Source organism: Pan troglodytes, chromosome 15, assembly GCF_028858775.2.
Source record: "Pan troglodytes isolate AG18354 chromosome 15, NHGRI_mPanTro3-v2.0_pri, whole genome shotgun sequence".
Taxonomy (NCBI): domain Eukaryota; kingdom Metazoa; phylum Chordata; class Mammalia; order Primates; family Hominidae; genus Pan; species Pan troglodytes.
Window position 1 is genome coordinate 52746932 of NC_072413.2, and position 20274 is coordinate 52767205.

The 20274-nt window shown below is 47.6% G+C and overlaps 1 protein-coding gene across 19 annotated transcripts in view; it reads left to right on the top strand.

Moving 5' to 3' along the window:
* The window catches only part of SAMD4A (sterile alpha motif domain containing 4A), a 222686-nt gene that overhangs the window by 186230 nt on the left and 16182 nt on the right, over nucleotides 1-20274 (top strand). For 18 of the 19 annotated variants that reach the window (XM_016926101.4, XM_016926105.4, XM_016926107.4 and 15 more), the window contains 3 exons: nucleotides 7545-7878; nucleotides 11850-11935; nucleotides 17486-17604. In XM_016926101.4, coding sequence (XP_016781590.1) covers nucleotides 7545-7878; nucleotides 11850-11935; nucleotides 17486-17604 — 539 coding nt within the window. Of the gene's footprint in view, nucleotides 1-2177; nucleotides 2280-7544; nucleotides 7879-11849; nucleotides 11936-17485; nucleotides 17605-20274 lie in introns of those variants that run through there. The other variant, XM_016926111.4, reaches the window with a different exon arrangement.

Below are 20274 nucleotides of genomic sequence, written 5' to 3' on the forward strand. Positions count from 1 at the left end.
CCTCCACACCTGTGGGTATTTCTAATCGGGCGGGACGAGAGACTGAGAAAAGAAATAAGACACAGAGACAAAGTATAGAGAAACAACAGTGGGCCCAGGGGACCGGCACTCAGCATACGAAGGACCTGCACCGGCACCGGTCTCTGAGTTCCCTGTTTTTATTGGTTACTATCTTCGTTATTTCAGCAAAAAGGAATGTAGTAGGAGGGCAGGGTGATAATAAGGAGAAAAACATGTGAGCAATAGAATCTACGTCATAATTAAGTTCAAGGGAAGGTACTATGACTGGACATACACGTAAGCCAGATTTATGTTTCTCTCCACCCAAACATCTCAGTGGAGTAAAGAATAACAAGGCAGCATTGCTGCAAACATGTCTTGCCTCCCATCACAGGGCGGTTTTTCTCCTATATCAGAATTGAACAAATGTACAATCGGGTTTTATACCGAGACATTCAGTTCCCAGGGGCAGGCAGGAGACAGTGGCCTTCCTCTATCTCAACTGCAAGAGGCTTTCCTCTTTTACTAATGCACCTCAGCACAGACCCTTTACGGGTGTTGGGCTGGGGGACGGTCAGGTCTTTCTCATCCCATGAGGCCATATTTCAGACTATCACCTGGGAAGAAACCTTGGACAATACCCCACTTTCAAGGACAGAGGTCCCTGCGGCTTTCCGCAGTACATTGTGCCCCTGGTTTATTGAGACTAGAGAATGGCGATGACTTTTACCAAGTATACTGCTTGTAAACATTTTGTTAACAAGGCACGTCCTGCACAGCCCTAGATCCCTTAAACCTTGATTTCATACAACACATGTTTTTGTGAGCTCCAGGTTGGGTCAAAGTGGCTGGTGAAAAGTGGCTGCAGCAAAACTACAAATTAACAACATCTCAGCAAAGCAATTGTTTAAAGTACAAGTCTTTTTCAAAATGGAGTCTCTTATGTCTTTCCTTTCTACATAGACACAGTAACAGTCTGATCTCTCTTTCTTTTCTCTACACATATAGACTACATAAAGTTATTTTTAATGCATATAATATATGTTATATATATTTATAGAATATACATATATAACTTTGTAAGAAACGTTTCTTTTTAAACCTCTGGCCAGATAGACAGAGGCTTCTCACGTGCACATCCGTGATTAAAGACCTCTTCTTACTTAAAGTGAATTACAAATTACAAGTGAGCTATCCAGTTGAACCTGAGGTTTATTTGTTGTTGTTTTTAATTTTATACTACTTTAGAAAGCAGCTTGTCTAAGTGACTATTGCCATTTTTAAATTGAGAAACCATTCTCTTTGGGGGAACATTCAAAAGGCCAATTTACTCTTTCTTTGTTAGAAAGTACGGAAAACATTTTGCATAAGGATTTGATTGCTAAGTGTTATGGTAAAAGAGTGATTTCTTCCCTTCTTTCTGGAGCAGCCTTGAGGATTCATTCATATCCTCCATCACTGAGGAAGCGCACCCACCTGGGAGACAAATTACTGTTAGCTTTATTCCCTGCAGCCTGGCAGAAGTCAGCATGGGGAACACTCTGGCAGCCAGGTAGCAAGGGTGACCCTGACATGCCATCGACTTTCCATCTAGCCTTTGATAAGTCAGTGATGTTTTCCGTGTCCCAGATTTTGCACCTAGAATAATAGTGACTCCCCTGTTCACTGGAATGGGAAAGTTAAAAAGATGCCACATGCAGAGCAAAGTGTGATGGCAGCCAGTGGTCAAGTGGAAAGAAATTGTGAGTTTATCGAGTCTGACTTCTTTGAGAGAGAAGAGAGCTTATGTATGTCAGATGACTGGTTGAGCTTGCATCAGAATACCCCAATGTTTGGACATCCTGTATATTGTCCCTGCATGAGCTGATGAGATGGGGTGGGAGGCAGTCTCTCTCAGGCATCCACTGAGGACGCATCCCCTGGCCCTCCTCTGTCTTCTCTGGAACCCCTACCTCTCCTGCTTTGCAAGGGAGTGAGTTGTTTGTAACCTGTTACCACTGACGGCACCAGTGGCAGACTCAAATCAGCCATTTCTCAGGCATTCACAGACACCGCTGGGCTGATGATGCTGTTGGAAAAAAAGTCATCTGCCCTTGCCTGCCTCCCATATTCTTACCTCACATAGATTTCTAAGGAGATAGCTGGGGCCCCGCCCATAGTTAGTTCATAATCAGTGGTGGCTGTCTGAGTTCTGTGTGCAGAGCTCTTTTGTTCAGTTACTGAACCCTTATCAAGCAGCTGCCTGGGACTCAATTTGCCCCATCCATTGGAGATTAACCGTGAGTCATACATGGTTCCTGCAATGGGGAGCTGGGGACGTGCATTGGGACAGTTAGATATGGCACCATATGATCTCACAACCCAGTCTGATCAATGTCATCACCATAGCAGGTGGGGGAAGCTTCCTGAGGTGAAATAGACCGCTGTGCAGTGATGAGGTGGGAAGCCTTCAGAAGAGCTGGATGTTGGCCGGGAAACTCATTAGGAAACTATAGCAAGTCTTGATGGGACCTTGAACCAAAATAGAGGCAGTGAGGATGGAGGAGGACGATAGAGATCATTTAGAGGGAGTCTGGTGATTGTGACGAGGCTTGGGTTTGAGTGTCATAGTATTTGGGGACAGAAAAGATAGGAGAAGTGGGGGCGGGAAATGTAGGTCCATGGGAAGGGTTGAGTCTGAGGTGCCTGTGAGACACCCAAGTGGAAATGGCAAGTCAGTGGCCAGAAGAGCAGGTCTAGAGTCCAGGAGCCCCACAAGGTTTGAAAGGACCAATTGTGCATCATCTGAGTGTAACTGATAATAGGTACTCCCCAGAAGTGTGTGCCAAGGGTCAAGAGTGTGGACAGGCCCTGAGGAGCACCGTAAGATATGGAGGGGCTGAACAATAACACAGGCTATGCTCGCCCAGAGGGTCGGGAGGGTTTGAAGGAAGGAATCCCACCAGGTGCCATGGAAGTGTCACGTACAATGGAGACGGAACACTGTCCTCTGAAATTGGCCCTCAGCAGGTCACTATGCCATGATGATAGGAGTTTTAGGGGAATGGGAGGAAACAGAAGCAGAAGCCTGTAAACCAGTTGGTGTGAATGGGTGAGGGGCCATGGGGTACAGAATTGCAGACTTCTCAAGATGCGTGGTGGAAAAGGAAAATTAGAATGGTTACTGGAGCAGAATTTTCAACATTTATCTTGAGTAATGAAAATGTTTCCATGTGCTTTTATTCACCATCCTGCCTTTTCAGTTCACTCTCAAACTGTGAAACTAAGCCATGTTCTGAGCCTGGGTCCTTGGCATGGAGGAAGGAAATATACACACACACTCATGCATTCACCTCACTTCCATTTATTGCTGCTTACAGAAGGAGAAAATGCTTCTCTGTAAGCCCGTGCCTTTTCTTCAAACACATCCAGATCTTGTCCTCTTGGGTTCAGATCTGAGGCCCCCAATTCCATCAAGTGCTGCAGAGAAACAGCAGATAAACTTAATATTAAATGCTAAATATTTCTGGAGTAATAATGCCTTATACCAGTAAGGTGCCTTGTATACTTTTTAAAAATGTTTCACCGCTATCGGTGGATTTGGCCCTTACAGCAAACTTCCTAAGGTAATCAGGAGAGCTGCTGGTATCCTGATTTTAAGAAAAAGAAACTCAAGTGAGTCCAAACTCCTTAGCAAGTTGGTTGCTAAGGACTTGGAAAAGCTCTTCAGCTTCATCTCTGGCCACCCTGAGCCCTGCTTGGCCACGTATAGCGTCCTGTCATCCTTTGTTCCTTTCGTGCTGTTTATCCTTTCCTGAAACATGCAGTGGTGGTCAGGGATCCCTCTTATATGTTCCCACAGCTCCCTGCCCTGATGCCCATCATACCGTGTGGGTCCCAGAAACTGCAAGCACCTTAGAGCAGAGATTATGACTTAATTTGTTTTCATATCCCCAGTGTGTAACAGTGCCTGGTTGATGACAGGGCTCAGCAGCTGATGGGTGCATGAGAGGAGGAAAGAATAGATGCGCTAGATACAGGAGTCCTGTCTATTATGTGAGAATCCCAATTCTTACACAAAGGGAAGGATGGAGCTAGAGATATCACATGAGTGCTGAGGACACTTCGGCTGCTCAAGACTCTCTTTTCCAGATGGTTTGCAGCTTGTTGTCATATGCCCAGGAAAGGCACTGAACCAGCCTTCCTCCAAGACCCAAGTTAGCCACATCAGGGCTGGTATAAGTCAGGAAGTAATTTCCTTCCTGCTTGTCTCCTGAGTGATGGCTGTGGTCAGTGGTGGACCAGACTTCCCACTGTCTGCTCTCAAAGGAGCTCCTCAGCTTTGTAACAGCACGTTAGTTAGTGAACAGCTTCACTGTGCCTCTTTGTGTTTATCATGTGGGATTATATTTTTGGTATGAAGGATCAGTAAAGACTTGGGTAGATTCCCAATTTTTTGTCAACAAGGAGAATTAATTCTTACAGTCAAGGGTGCTAGATTGATTTCCATTCTGGCCATTTCTCCCTGTTTCCTTCTCAATTTGGGCACTCTGTTTTGAGTTCAGAAATTCATTTTTAAGTGTCAGGAACATGACCTGATGATCACAGTGCCATGCTACTGATGCCAGCTTGAGCACAGGATGAGCTAACTGGTTGTAAGCCAAGTGTTATCTTTGAGACAATGGCTTGATGTCTTTGAGGGGAAAAAAATTCTACATGATTCCTGGGAAGTTATATTTTATAGAAAGTGTCCAACATTATTCATTATGTATTTGGTTTCTTTACTTGTGTGTGTGTATGTGTGTGTGTGTTTTGTTTTGTTTTGTTTTGTTTTGTTGTGTTTTGTTTGGTGTGGTTGCCTCCAATAGGAGAATCAGATAAGATTTGAATGGGGCATGCATATGTTTCCTGTTTGAATGCTCTTCACGTAACCAAAATCTCCTCTCACCACTAGCTGGAGAAACCTTCTTGCCATGTGACAAGAGCAGGCAGGGGTTTGGTGCAGTTGACAGAGTGTCCCAAGCATGCATTTGCTCATCCCATTGACAGCAGCTGCATGGGATGGCATGGCAGGGATACATGTGATCACCCCAGCGTGGCTTTCCTAGCCCCTCTTCATGGGGAAGCTTCATCCCTCTCTTTTCCCTTCCCCTCCTTAGTCAGGGGCTGGACAAGGAGGTCAGTGTCCCCCACAACCCAGGGGCTGGTTGGGCCGTTGGCAGGACCTCAAGGTAGGATCCAGGGGTCCCCTAGTTAGCACGCAGTCTGATCAGAAAAGGTGGTAGGTGCTCTCCTGGCATGGGTCAGCTAGCTCACCTCCCTGTGCCTGCCCTGGTCACATCACCAGGTCAAGTCAAGGAAGCCAATCACATGATGGTGTCTAGATGCTGGGAAAGGGCCGGGTCTACTGTGGGCAGCAGGGAAGGAGTGATCAGGATCACGCCTGACTCCTGCAGAGACATCTGTCATGTGTAGAAGGAAGGTGGCAGACGCGAAACTCTCCTAAGAGAAAAAGGGACTTTCTCCCCTAAAATAGGCTGAACAGTGGCCCTGGCCAGGTTTGAGAGACAATTCTGGTGGCTAATTAAAATTTCACTTCCTTCATAAACCCTTCGTGCCAACTAGGCTAAGGCATAATCCAGGCTCCACTTCCCACCCCTCCCCGCCAAAAAAAAGCAGGTTCCTGCCAACGACAGGGTGTGGCTGTTGGTGTTCTTCGCTGCCCACAGTTGAAACAGGCACGTCCAAGCCTGCCGTCCTCAGCTTTCCTTTTTCTGATCGATTGATTGGAAATGTTTGGGTGCAGAAATGATCACATTTCATATGTTTGCATTCCCTGACGCCATCAAGCAAGTGTAAGAGATGACCCCAGGAATGGATTGGATACTCATGCATCAGGCTTTTTAAAATGTCCTTGCTATTCTGAGCTTTCAGGAAATTAAATACTTTGGGCTGGGTGTGGTGGCTCACGCCTGTAATCCCAGCACTTTGGGAGGCTGAGACGGACGGACCACCTGGGGTCAGAAGTTCAAGACCAGCCTGGCCAACATGGTGAAACCCCATCGCTGCTAAAAATACAAAAATTAGTTGGGCGTGGTGGCACATGCCCATAATCCCAGCTATTCGGGAGGCTGAGGCAGGAGAATTGCTTGAACCTAGGAGGCGGAGGTTGCAGTGGGCCGAGATCATGCCACTGCACTCTGGCCTGGACAACAGAGTAAGACGCTGTCTCCAAAAAAAAAAAAAAATTAAATACTTCATGAGTGATTGGGACCCTGATTATCAATGTCCTTTCCAGGTCCTAGGAAGACCTTGATGTGCACAAACACAGGGAGAGCAGCTTTGTTGCAGAGGGCCCACCCCAGCCGCCATGCCAGGCAGGGCCCCAGGCTCCCAAGCCCCAGCCACAAGTGTTTGGGCCTCTATGAGCATCTGGCATAGAGAAAAATATCTATCAGAATCAACTTTTATTTCTTTTTTTAATAAGTAGTGCCCAGTATATCAAACTATATGTGCAGAATGATCCAATGTTATTATACAACACATAAAGACATATATATTATATTACAGTTCTATACATATTCCTCTCCAGAATGATCCTTGTAAAACTTGTCACTCCCTTGCTCGAAACCTTCCCTGGTTTCCCATCTTAGACTAGATTTCAGTATCCCTGCCCTGGCCCAAGGCCTCCAGGCTCAGGCCTAGGTGTCTGACGGGACACCATTGCCCACCTGCTCCATCGCAGGCCTCCTTGCTGTTCCTCAGACTCCCCCCTCAGAGCCTTTGCCCTTGCTGTGCCCTCCACCTGGAGCGTTTCTCCCCAGGATCCTCATGCCCACGCTCATTTGGGTCCCTGCCCCATGTCACCCTCTCCAGGAGCTTCCCCTCACAGCAGCCCCGACCCATACCACAGCCCCTGGCATGATATAGTTATCTCATGGCTGGATGTCAACTCCTTGGGGAACCCTAAAGGCAATGAGGCAGCCACGATATGCTCATTTTGTACACAGAGAAACTGAGGCACAAATTGGTTAAGCCATTTGCCCAGGTTCACATGGGAGTGCAAGAATCCAAACCCCAGCCTCTGACCCAGAGTCTCTGCTCTTAATCGCTACCCTGTGCTGCGTGTGCCACGGACTGAGTGATGGTGTGAACAAGCTATTTCATCCAGAACATACACAGGACACAAAGCCATCATGTCACCCAACTTTGTTGTACAGCTTCTAAAGCATGTGACTGTAATATGTATAACTGCATTTTACAGAAATGCACAGAGGAAGGCAGAAAAGGAAATATACCAAATTGTTTTCGTGGTCATCTCTAGATAGTGGGATTTTCTGGTGGTGTGTATTTTCCTCACTATACCTGTCTGTATTTTCGAAGTTTTCTTCCTGGGCCAATATTAGAATGATGAAACGAAACTGGTCCCTTTTCCCAAAAACGTCCTGGTGAGGGTACCAGCAGCCACGAATCCTGTAAGAGCTCAGGGCAGGGGAGGGCAGGTACAGGGGTGGATAACCCTTATTCCTGAGCCTAACAGAGGTCTTCCTGCTCTCACCGTCCAGGACATCATCGAGGGGGGCAGCCTGCGCATCCCGCTCCAGGAACTGCACCAGATGATCCTGACTCCGATCAAGGCCTACAGCTCCCCGAGCACCACCCCCGAGGCTCGCCGCCGGGAGCCCCAGGCCCCGCGTCAGCCCTCACTGATGGGCCCCGAGAGCCAGAGCCCCGACTGCAAAGATGGGGCCGCAGCCACTGGTGCCACGGCCACCCCCTCGGCCGGGGCCAGCGGGGGGCTCCAGCCGCACCAGCTGAGCAGCTGCGATGGGGAGCTGGCCGTCGCCCCGCTGCCGGAGGGGGACCTCCCCGGGCAGTTCACACGCGTCATGGGGAAAGGTAGAGCCCCATTCGCCCATTTCTTTTTTCTTCTGCATACCACTAACCAGAGTGACAGGCTCCTGGGGGCTTCCCCTGGGTGCTGGATAAATTCCCTGTCCAAGTAGACATCATTAGCTTCATCTTACAGATGGGGAAAGTGCAGTTCAGAGAGGTTAAGCCTTTTGGGTTTGAACTGCAATCACTGTGACCCCAGGAGACCTACTCCTTAATCCCGGCTCCTTTCTCTCCCAACTCCCTCAGACTAGGGGATGCCAGCCCTTTTATTACAGTGCTCATTGGGCCAGTGGACCCTTGCAGGAGGAAGGTGGGAAGGACTCCGAAAAAGATGATTTTGGGAACAAACCATTCACTCAGCATCTCACCCTCTCCCCAAAGCAAAAGCGGCAGAAAATGAGTGACAAACTGAAGGGGCACAGATGCCTTTAGCCAGAGCCCAAAGATCTCCCTGTGCAGAAAAATGCCAGCCTTGGCAGTGGCCTCTCTCCTCACCACTGAAAGTGTTCTCAGATGTGGCCATGGTTTGGAGAATTCCCGGCATGGAACTGTTTTGTTCTCATTCTCCCGTGTCTGCGTTTATATTCTCTCTTCACGGCTGGCCTGCCATGTGAAATGCTCTAGTACGAATAGCTTGCGTTTATTTAGCTTTTCCTCTATAGCAGACACAGTTCTCCATGCTTTACCTATAGAGCTTACTTAATCCCCAAGTTATCCCATTATACAGAGGAGGAAACTGAGGCACACAGGCTAATTAGCCCACCTGAGCTTACACAGCTGATGGCAGGGCTGGAATTTGAACCCTGCAGTCTCTCCATCATGCACGTGGTTACCACTGTGCCGTCTTATCAGCTCAAGATAGAACAAGGTTAAGTTTCATGTGATGGTTCTCTCTGCTGTTAGGTGACAAAATCCAAACCTAAAGAGTCACGTGTCATCTGGCGCCTCCTTGGTACCTCTACAGCCCTTACCACCTCCATTCTACACTCCAGACTTTGTATCTTTGAGTTCTCAAAAGTTTGCATATTTTCCTGGCTTCTGAGCCTTTGTGCACACCTCCCCTCTGCCTAGAACCTAGGCCCCTACTAGTTTATACAAAGCCTTCATGTGAATTACAAGATGGTGCCCTGTCTGGGTGGACACAGCACTGCTAGCACTCACCTTGGCATGCACTTGTGCAGTGCACAGCCTGCACATCCACATGGGACAGCCTTGCCTATAACACTCTTTTCCTCACCCCATTCCCTTCATCTGGGTCATGCCTCCTTCTCCAGGTCTTAGCCAAGTCCTCACGTGCTCCAGGAAGCCTGCTGATCCACTGGGCTGGGTGAGGTACCGCCTCTCACCTGCCCCACGTCCCCCTTTACTTTCCTTGTCTTAGCCCAGTTCACACTAGATTGTGATTGCCTGTTTGCTTGACTGTATCTTCATTAGTCTGCAGCACAGACCACTTTTAATAGCTACTCAATACCCTGCTTTTGTAGCACAGTGCTTACAGTAGATGCCTCATAAGTAGGCGGTGCAAAAATTGAGGGATGACACCAGTATCTAAAGTTAGGCCTTCCCACAGACCATCCAAGCATACATGCTGGGTGCACGCCTGTCGGGGAGGGTAGACTCCACAGCGTGGTCCTTTGGGTAAGAATGCCCCTTTCTACCTGGGCTACCCTCTGCCTTTTCTGGGGCAGACCCTTATTTCCATATCCTTGAAAATGTCCACCAGTAGAATAATTTATGCTTAATTGGGTGTCTTACAAGCCATCTTGATTATTTTTTAACATGTGGTAATGCCAGCACTTTTCCTTTGGAAGGGGAAAACAATTTTTTCTCTGTTATTGTCCAATATTTCAGACCATTTTAAAAAACCAAGTTTGCAATAAGAACAACCCCCACCCTTCCACCACCCACCTTAAGGCATGTCCTAAAAAAAGACTTAAATTCATAGTAATCTGGTGGAGGAGATGACTCACAGCTTCCCTTGGAGCTTGATGGCCAGGGTGGGCCCTCGCTCTCCCCCACCCACCCCTTAGCTGTGTTGGATTAGAACAGATTTCCCCATGGGTGAAGACACAGCTCTGCCAAGCCCAAGTGGAGCAGCTACTGAACACGTGGTACATCGCCCTACTTCCCGAGAGACCCACAGTGCTATGGCCCTGCTTCTTTATATTTTACCTACCTTAAAGGAAGCTGTAACCCCAGTTAACACTCAGCATACACAATTCAAATTAACAACATGGTGGAAAGTGGAAAACCACCCTCCCCCAACCCCAAACCCTGCCATCCTCATTCCCAGGGATAGTCACTATTAAGTTTTGGGATATCCTTTCAGAAACTTCATCATCATACATAAGCACATGAATATTCACTTTTTTTTTTTTTTTTTTTTGAGATGGAGTCTGGCTCTGTCACCCAGGCTGGAGTGCAGTGGCGCGATCGAGGCTTACTGCAAGCTCCACCTCCCAGGTTCACGCCATTCTCCTGCCTCAGCCTCCCGAGTAATTGGGACTACAGGCACCCGCCACCACGCCCGGCTAATTTTTTGTATTTTTTAGTAGAGACGGGGTTTCACCGTGTTAGCTAGGATGGTCTCGATCTCCTGACCTCGTGATCTGCCCGCCTCAGCCTCCCAAAGTGCTGAGATTACAGGCATGAGCCACCGCGCCCAGCCGAATATTCACTTTTATACACACGCAGGCCTTATTTACAGTCTTTTCTACAGGCTGGTGGGTTTTAAAAAAAAATACTGTAGCCGGACACAGTGGCTCATGCCTGTAATCCCAGCACTTTGGGAGGCCGAAGTGAATCACTTGAGCCCAGGAGTTCAAGACCAGCCTCGGCAACATAGTGAGACCCTGTCTTTCAAAAACAAAATAATAAAATAAAATTTAAAAAGTATATATACTTACAATATTTCTATCAATACAAATAGCACCATCTCAAAGTTTTTTTTAAAGATGGCATACTATTCCACTGTATGCATAAACCGTAATGTATTTAACAAAGTCCCAATTAATAGGCAGTGAGGTAGTTTACAAGGTTTTGTTATGACAAACAATGTTATACTGAAAGTCTATGTGCAAAGGCAAGAAATAAATGGGATTGTGTGACCAATCAGCCATGCAGGGTTAGGGACAGGGAGGAATCAAGTATGATGCCGGGTTTCAAGCTTGGTCTCCTTGAGTGGCAGACATTTTTACTCTCTGGCTGACTCCTTTTGTCCACCCGTCTCCACTGTGGCCCTGTACACACAACTGAGAAAGTCGGGGAATCGTCACCTCTACAATGAGACCAGAATGGGCCACAGTAACATGGCCGTGAGAAACCTAGTGCGTGTGTATACTCTACCCGCAGACTAACTCTGTTCCATCCTATTTAGCACTGACTTGAGTGTGTAGGTGAGCCTGCGCCTGTGTGTGCATAAATGTGCATATCACTCTGAGAAAGCAACCCTCTGAGGAGTGAGTAGCAGGCCTCCTGCACATGTGCACACCCACACACCTCCCCGTCTCCAGGAGGTGCCAGCTCGTTCCTCCAAACACAAACGCCACTGCCTCTGCACCTGGCGAGGGGTGTGCGCTCATTCATAAAATCACGGAGGCTGCTCTCTGACAGTGTCAGGGTCTTGGATACTTTTGAAGCCCCTCACACAGAGCCACTTTCAAAGACCAAGCTCAGGATGCCACTATTCACTGCTGTGTTCTTCCTCTTATTGCAGTGTCTTATTGCAGAAGGCTTCATATAGAATGGCATGACTGGAATTAACCCAAGGGGCTTCTCGAGACAAGGGCTCCCATGGTGACCCAGCCTTTGACTTCTGTGGAATGAGGAGCCTCTTGGCCTTTTTTGTGAGCCTTACATAAAGCCTCAGGCACACATACCTCTCAGAGCGTTGGACCTGAAGGGAAATGAGAGTCAGGTCCCAGAGATTAGAAAGGGGTGCATTTTTCTAATTCATCTTTTCTTTTTAATTACAGTGTGCACACAGCTCTTGGTCTCCAGACCTGATGAGGAAAATATAAGTTCCTATTTACAGCTCATAGACAAGTGTCTAATTCATGAGGTGAGTAGTGACAGGTTTTACAAAACCATTTTTTTTTTATTGCTTAGAAATGGTTCTCAGAGTTTCTGTGATGTGATCATTTTAGTCTCCAACAACTTGTTTTTGAGTGGTGGACAGTTATTAATAATAGGTTGGGCAGAACTAGGCTATGACAGCCTCAAACCCAAACACAGCTTGAACATTACTTTGGTATCCAAAGATTTGCCCAGACTGAGTGCTCTGATGTGCTGTGAACGCCTGCGACGACTTCTGGCTGGGGAAGCAGCCCTGGGTGGCCAAGCCTCAGAGGGTAACACATGAGCCCTGCTGCTTAGCCCTGGGCATTGTCAGGTCTTTTAAAAATCTTGTGTTGAACTCTTGCCTTTTAGCTCAGGGAACTGGAGAGAGGAAGGGAGAAAGAGAGCCCATAAAGAAATAATGAATGTGTATATGTGTGTGTGTGTTTGGGTTTGCGATTGTTGTAGGAATCGTATTTGCCACATATCCTTTTGGAGGAGGCCTGAGGCAGGCTGCAGGTGTGCCTACTGGACTCTCAGGCACAGTCTTCATATACAGAGTGAGACAGACCCTTTGGCATGGCGGGGCTAGGCAGCTGTCAGCACTGGTGGCTGTCCCTGAGGGACATGTAGGGAGAGGGAGTTGCACCTCAGACCTAAAACTCCAGTGGCTCCTTGGGCACCCCTCCCTCCCCACAAAGAGCTACAGCAGCAAGGCCTAGACTAGAGAAAACTTGGGACCAGATAAACCTAGGGTGGCGAAGTCTTTTTGTAGGATTTCGATGTGAGAATAAGATAGTAAGGGGGCCGGGGCGGTGGGTCACACCTGTAATCCCCACACTTTGGGAGGCCGAGGTGGGAGGATCACTCGAGGCCAGGAGCTTGAGACCAGCCTGGGAAACATATCAAGACCCTGTCACTACGAAAAAAACAAAAAACAAAAAAAAGCCAGGTGTGGTGGTGCACACCTGTAATCCCAGCTACTCGGGAGGCTAAGGTGGGAGGATGGATGGCTTGAGCCCAGGTGGCCAAGGCTACAGTGAGCTATGATCCTATCACTGCACTCCAGCAAGAGCAACACAGTGAGACTTGTCTCGGGGGAAAAAAAAAATAGTAAAGGCCCCAGGCCTCCTCACCTTTGCTGCATGGGCAGCCAGTACTCCAGGAGTCCAGTAGGCTCCGGTGAAAGGAGACGCCCAGCACAGCGGCCAGGCCCCTTCTCCACTTCCCTCTCATGTTCTCACCCTCCCAGCTGTCACATGGGCCCTGTGCTATCGAAGTTCTCACTCAGTTCTCAGGGCCCTCACCCACTACCCACACTTCACATACAAGGGTACAGTCCCCCTCTGGGATTCCATCCCAGCTCCCCCTTCCCCACTTCCCCAAACCCTCATTTTTGCAGTTTCTCCTCTTGGCCGTATGGATTCTTATGTGCCCAAGCGGCTCTGGCCAAAGTTGTCAGTGTGACTACAGTGACCAGCCGCCTAGGTTGGGGGCTCAGACATGCCATCCTCTGAAATGTTTAACTATACCAAAGTACTAGACTTTTCACTGCAAAAAAAAAATGTTTTTTTCCCTCTTTAATGGCTTCCCTAGAGCACTCAGGCACTGTCAAAAGCCCGTACGGAAGGCTTATTTGTGACTTTGTTTCAGGGACAAGGCCTTCTCCCCACAAGCCTTGACTAATCCTTTTCTATTTCGAATCCTGACACTGGACTCGTTTTGGCCAGGAAAAAGCGACAAAGGAAGAGAAAGCAAGAACACAGTGAAGAATGTTACAACTTGTCCATTCCCTAGATACTTACTGAGCACCTAGGCAGGTTACAGTAGTGAGAGAAGGGGTGAGACAGAAAGCAACAGGCCATCACAGCCATGATGAGAAAGCCTCTGATAAGGTCATCCCTGAGTGCCCTGGAGCACAGAGGAGCAGCAGCAGCGGGCACCAAACCTGGAGCCAGAACAGGGCATTTCCGTGGAGGAACCCTCTCCACCCTGAGACCTGAAAGGCAAGCGAGAGTCCTGGTGGTACAGACTCGGTTCGTAAGGAGGCAGAAGAGAGTGATGTCTGCAGGGCTCCGTGTTTTGTTGAGAAGTAGGACATTTGTGGGTGGCTTGGGGCAGACGGAATGGGGAGGATTTCAGCCTCTGATAAAAGCAAACCGGAACTCTGCTTCCTCTCCCACGCCTGCTCTCAGCATTGATATTGGAGGACAAGGTACTGTCCACCTTGCCTCAAGACAGCTGAGCCCATGAGACAGAAATAATGAGTCCTCCAGCTGCCTGTGCCAAACAATCCACAGGCTTCCTAATTGTCCCTCGGCAGCCCTGAAACTTTGGCCTGACGCTTCCTGCTTGCCTGCCATCCTGCATGTCCTCCCTTGGTACCCTGGCTCTGGTTTTGTTTTTTCCCCTTTACCTCCGTGCAGCCCCAAGTGATCTCCTCTGGTTGCCCAGAGGGCCCTCTCGTGGCTGGGGGCCCCGGTCAGGAAGGAGATGGTGAGGTGTCTGCTTGCTAAGTTCATGTCAGGATGGAGGGGCCTGCGTGCTGCTTTGGAAGGGAAAATGTTGTTCAGGGCTTTTTATGATTTTACTTTGAGAGAGAGGAAAAGCGTCTGAATAATTTTCCACAGCCTCCGGTTATTCTGTGTGGGTAGAACACGCCCTGCCTGTGAGGCCCCGTGAAGGCGCACAGCCTCCATCCTGGAAGAAGTTTCACCCAGGCACAGAGAGACAGGACGCCCCTTCATAGCCCGGACACGCTGTTCCTTAGCTGGCTGGGAGCAGGGAAGGTATTGAGTGGGCCAGGACACCTCCCTTCCTTCCCGGGATGGAGGGACCGAGTCCCCAGAGTCATGAAAGGAAGGAGAGGAAAGTTCTGAATTTTACTTCTGAGACCAGTCACTTTGACTCCTGAATTATAATCCCAGGCCTCTGGGCACTTCACTGTGTCTTGAGGTGGCTCTGAGAAGATGAGCTCTTGCCTCTTTATGAACCTTTTCATCCAGCCACATATGCTGGGACACCGTAGCCATCTTCCTCCAGACAGATGCATTGGTCTAGGCCTGAGAGGGCCAGAACTCTGGAGTGGTGACTAGGGGTGCCTGGGCAGTTGCTGGGCATGAAGCCTTCCCTTCCCCTCCAGGCCCCTCAGGAAGCTGCTCCCCAGCCCAACCTGGGGCTGCCAGCGGAGGGGGCTGCAGTGAGATTTTGGGCATCATAGCCAGTGCAGATCCCCCATAACTGAGCACTCCCCTGTAGGCCAGGAACCAGTGTTCAGAAACTCCTGGAGCCAGCCACAACCGAGCACCACACCCCCAGCTGAGAACCGGCCCCCACTCTCACTCAGCACTGCTAATGGGCTGGCTCCCATCTGCAGCCCTGAAGGAAAGGAGCCCGCTGCCCATTGAGGTGCTCAGGGAATGCGCCGACCTCCCCAGGAAGGCGCCAACATTCCCACCTTCTTGGATGCTGTTTGCCACCAGGGAAGATGTCATGTCTGTAATGATGTCTTAGGAAGCACATCCATGAAATGAGCCCTTTACGCCGTTGTCACTTGGAAACTCAGGCCAGTTGTCCTTCAGGCTGGCACCAGACCAGCTCAGTATTATAGTTTAGAGACCTTGAAGTCATTTGCTGTGTGCTATTGTTGGAGCTCAAGGTCATGTTGAATACTTAACGCGATGAACAGCCGTATACCACCACCAAACGGCCGGTCTGTGCAGTCCAAAACAAAACCCCAGTGTGACACCTGTGAGTGGCATCTATTTGAACCGTTATTAAGAGCGAGGCACGTTCCAGGTATTCTAAGTGTTGTTCATGTGTTATTTCATTCTCACAACATCCTTTTGAGGGAGATATTATCATCCTCAGTTTCTAGGAGGCACTGAGTCTTGGGTAGAGGGGCATGCATAAAGGCGTGCAGGGATTCGAGCCCTGCCCATCTGCATCCAGAGCCTTCCTCTGGCCCACAACTCTCCTCCCCAGGTCACCCTGACCAGCATGCCCACATGTGTCCTCACACAACATGTGGCTGAATAAGCCAGTCAAAAGCAGAAATGATCCCCTCTGGCTGTTAGTCCAGCAGAAACGCTTGCCTTTTGCCCGGTTTCAGAGGTACTCGTGTGTAGCTGGACATGCAGGGAGCATCACCAACCAATGAGAGGGACTGTGGAGAAGAGCCACGCCCTCGCCTCCTAGCCCACCTTGATGCATATTCTTAATGGCATCTGGCTAAGGTCACCCGGGAAGAAGGGGTTTGTAAGTCCTCAATGACGTTTCTGCCACACGATTAACATCCTTCTGCTTTTGTCCACAGAGCTCTCCTGGTATTTAGGTCCTTAAAGATTAAGCATCACTGGGAGACAACTAAGCTGTCATTTTTTTCCTCCATTTAAGGAATCTGTTTCCTTTATGGGAACTAGTCATTTAGTCTGTTACTGAGTAATATTTTATGACTACTTAAAGGAATTCATGCCCTATTGACAAAACTGCTTCGGAAACTTCTCTCCATCCTTGTTACTGTGAATCAATCAAATCACATGGATTTCCCACAGCACGTGTTCTAAGTTACAGTTCTAGTCACTTGGCAGGGGATTCATATGTGACATGGGGTCCTCACCATCTAGAACACCTCATGTTCATGCTCTACCTGCAGCAGAATTACCAGGGCACCTGCTACAAACACAAACTCTCTAGACATCCCCTTCAGATCTACTAAATCAGGCTCTGGGCATGTGGAAGGGAGCCCAGGTATCTGAATTTTGACTGTCTCCTTGTAATATATCATGAATCTGAGAGTTCCTGCCTTGGAGACTCCTAACCCACATAAAGTCCTTTCCTAGTCTGTGGCAAGTACAAAGGCTAAACGCAAAAGGAAATATAACATAGGTAAGAGTTTGTTACAAGGCAGTAGGCAAAACACACACACCAGTTTTACTAGAAAAGAGTTCTGCAGGCATCAGACCTACATACTTCCCTAAACTTTAGAGAAGGTTTAAGTCAGGACTGGTACACTGGAATTTTTGTAAGGCAAGAGACCCATTAACTGGAGATGTCTCAGCAAAGCCCTGAAACACAGAGAATATAGTCCATTCTCTGACACCCTGTAGACCACTCTAGGGTGCCCACACACCATCAAGCAGATTGATTTTTGGAGTGGTTGAGAATTTTCATTGATTATGAAAATGCAGGGGGCCTGCAAAAGCCAGAGTATTCAACAATCAATTTTGCAATTCATTCTTGGTTAATAAATAGAGTCTGGAGTGGAGTCAGGAGGGAGGGGGAATGTGGATATGGATCTGCCAGAAATGTCACCAAAAATAAGGGTTGTCAGCAGTTTGATGCGTGTACCTTATCACGCACCTCCAATGTCAGATAACTTAAATTTTCAAAATAGGGCAACTCCCAAATTAAACTGACTACGTTTGGACCAGGTTAGAAACAGGTGAAGAAAAGGCAACTGCAGAGACTCCAATGTTTTCCCCTATTAATTGCATGTTTCTCCCTCTAATGCCAGGCTGCGTCACCCATTTAAAAGTCCTGTTTGTTTTTGCAGGCATTTACAGAGACACAGAAAAAAAGATTGTTGTCATGGAAACAGCAGGTGCAGAAGCTCTTTCGGTCTTTCCCTCGGAAAACCCTTCTAGACATATCAGGATATCGACAGCAAAGAAAGTATGTTGGGATTTCATTCTTTGTAATGCATAGTGGTTCCCCTGGCGCCTTGTTGCCTACCTCGGTTCCTGGGGCAGGAATATGGCAGGGCACCATTCCTTGTTCATGAAGATGCCCTGTGGCGAGTTCCAAATTGCATTGCTTAAACAGGTGGGGCTGGGAAAAGGCTGTGAGAGTGAGCATTCCCAGGCGAAGAGCTGAATGTGAGCTTTTGTAACACAGTTTGCATTGTCAAAATGATGGTAATAGTCCGGATGGGTATCAGAGGGGAGAGTGGGTATGATTTAACGAATGCAGGCAAAACACAGGATGGCTTACCCACAAAAGGGGGATCTGAAAGGATAAAAATGGGTTGTTCTATCAGCACCTTAAGTGGTAGTGTGATTTTTTTCCCCCTTCGTGCTGTAGACAAGCTAATTATAGTTGGTGGCAGGGTGAAGAGCCCAGTGCTAGTCTATTTTGGTCTGCAGTCTCATAGTGGAGCAGTACAATTCTTGATTTTTTCATAGTACTTCAGCTTCTTGCACGCAGTTAAAAATAAGCCTGGTTGTACTTTAGAACCCATTACCTTAATATAGTTTTAAATTGAGGAATCCAATTACATATTAAAGATGAACTGCAGTGACAATTTGTGGGAGAAATTAAGGGTAGAGGAAGGGTTAAGCCTTAAACAATGATAGGGAATTGTTGGGACAGAAGAGAATGAGAATGTAAACATCCTGAAAAATTAACATTCTATTTTACACTTTTAAAACATGAGCAGATAATTTCTTCACTTGCACCTGAAAGGGTCTGAATTCATTTCATTTCTCGGTGCATGTATAGAAGCTCTCTGCCCGTGGTGTTAAAATTTTGGGCATTTATTTGCGTAAGCGTGCCTTAAAACATCACTATTTTGTATTTAAGGGAGATAAGGCCAGTTGAAGTTTGTGAAAAGACTTCATGAAAGATTAATTTTAAAACCGAAGTGTGATCACATTCCAGCATATATAACGGTTATTTATTAAACAAACATTTATTTAGCACTTACATATGCCAAGTGGTATCCAAGCACTTTAAGAATATTAATACATTTAATCCTCATGACAACCATGTGAGGTAGAGCTGCTGTTGTTAACCCCATTTACAGACAAGTTCATAGGCAGCAGCATTGGGGATTTGAACCAGGCAGGCTGGCACCAGCTCCAGCTCCATGCTTTTAACCCTATGGAAGCCAGGCAACTCTCATGGTCTCAGGATGATGAGCAGAAAAGATTGTTCAGGCAAAGCGACACTCTTCAGGACCAGTTCCCTGGCCCCAAGCCCTCTGGGGTTGCCTGGCCCCAAGCCCTCGTGGTTTGGACTAGACTACCTCTTTGCCCTGAGGATTCCCGATGGCCCAGATGAAAGGCAAGGTCTGCTTCCTTGGCCTCCTGCCCTGGGGCCTACCCCCATCCCAAGTGGCTTTTCTCTAAGAGCAGCAATACTTTTCCCAGGTGAATAGAAAAGGTTCCAGACTCCTCTTGCAACACCAGGCCCTTGGGAGACAAGTTCCAAGAGGAAGAAGGCATTCGGAGATTGGAGATGAAGATGGGGCGGCTCTTTGCTGCTCCTCCAAAAGTCCCACCCTGGCCTCTGTCAGCCCTGTGTTGTCATTGGTCCACATCCGAGAGCCTTCTGGAGGTGGAGCAGGGGACATGAACCTTGACCTCTCCAGGGTGTTTGTTAGTAACACTTGGATTGGGCTAACCCAAGGTTTGCCAGGTTGGAGTCCTAATGGACCCCTTTTAATTGATTAGATAAGAATGAATCGCTTGTGGATGTTCAATTGGATGTTACTAAAATGCTGGAAAATGTTTTATACTCATAAGTATTTCCTCTGGGATCTTTTTGTGCTATTAATTTGCTTTGAAGACCTGTTTCTCCAATAATACAAAGGTAACTGCAACCCAACCCCTGCTTGAATTATCACAAATCCCAAATTAATTGGTTCTTATTAATGTTACTTTATCAAAGACTTTTCATGCATTTCAACATTTCAGTGTAATGAAATCAGATTTAGAAAGGTAAGGCAAGAGAATGAGAAAGGAAAACTTGCTTTTGTCACTTTGTTCTCTCCCCAGAAAGCATTGATGATTTCATTAAGCCTAGCGATCTTAAGTAACCCAAGCGTTCACTCTGGTTGCCAGCAGTGGCAACCCTCTGCAAAGCTGGCTTTGTAATAACCCTCAAAGGGTCCCATCAGGAGAGAGAAAGATGGCCTAGCCAAATTCTCCCCTCATCACGTCCTACTCCCCTCTCCTATACAGCTGAGTCCTAAGAGTCCCTGGATCCCTCCTTTCTCCAGTGACTAAGTATCCCATAACAGAGTCCTCTTCCCACATTATATTGCTTAAGAATTCAGTCTTGCCTTCCTGGAAACACAAATCATTTTAGCATCACTCATTGACTCTGTATTTTGCATATGAAATAACTTTTTAAAAATCCAACCAAAAAGGAAAGTGAGAAAACGCTATCCACGCTAAATAAGGAAAAATCATAGCAGAATACTGAATCATCTACCAGGTGGCCAAAATTCCGACTTCAGAACTCAAAGGACTAGTTTTCATCATTAAAAACAAACAAGCAAACAAAAAAACACTCGGCCCTTGTCTCTACCTCACGTAGTCAGATTGTCCTTCCTCCAAAGGA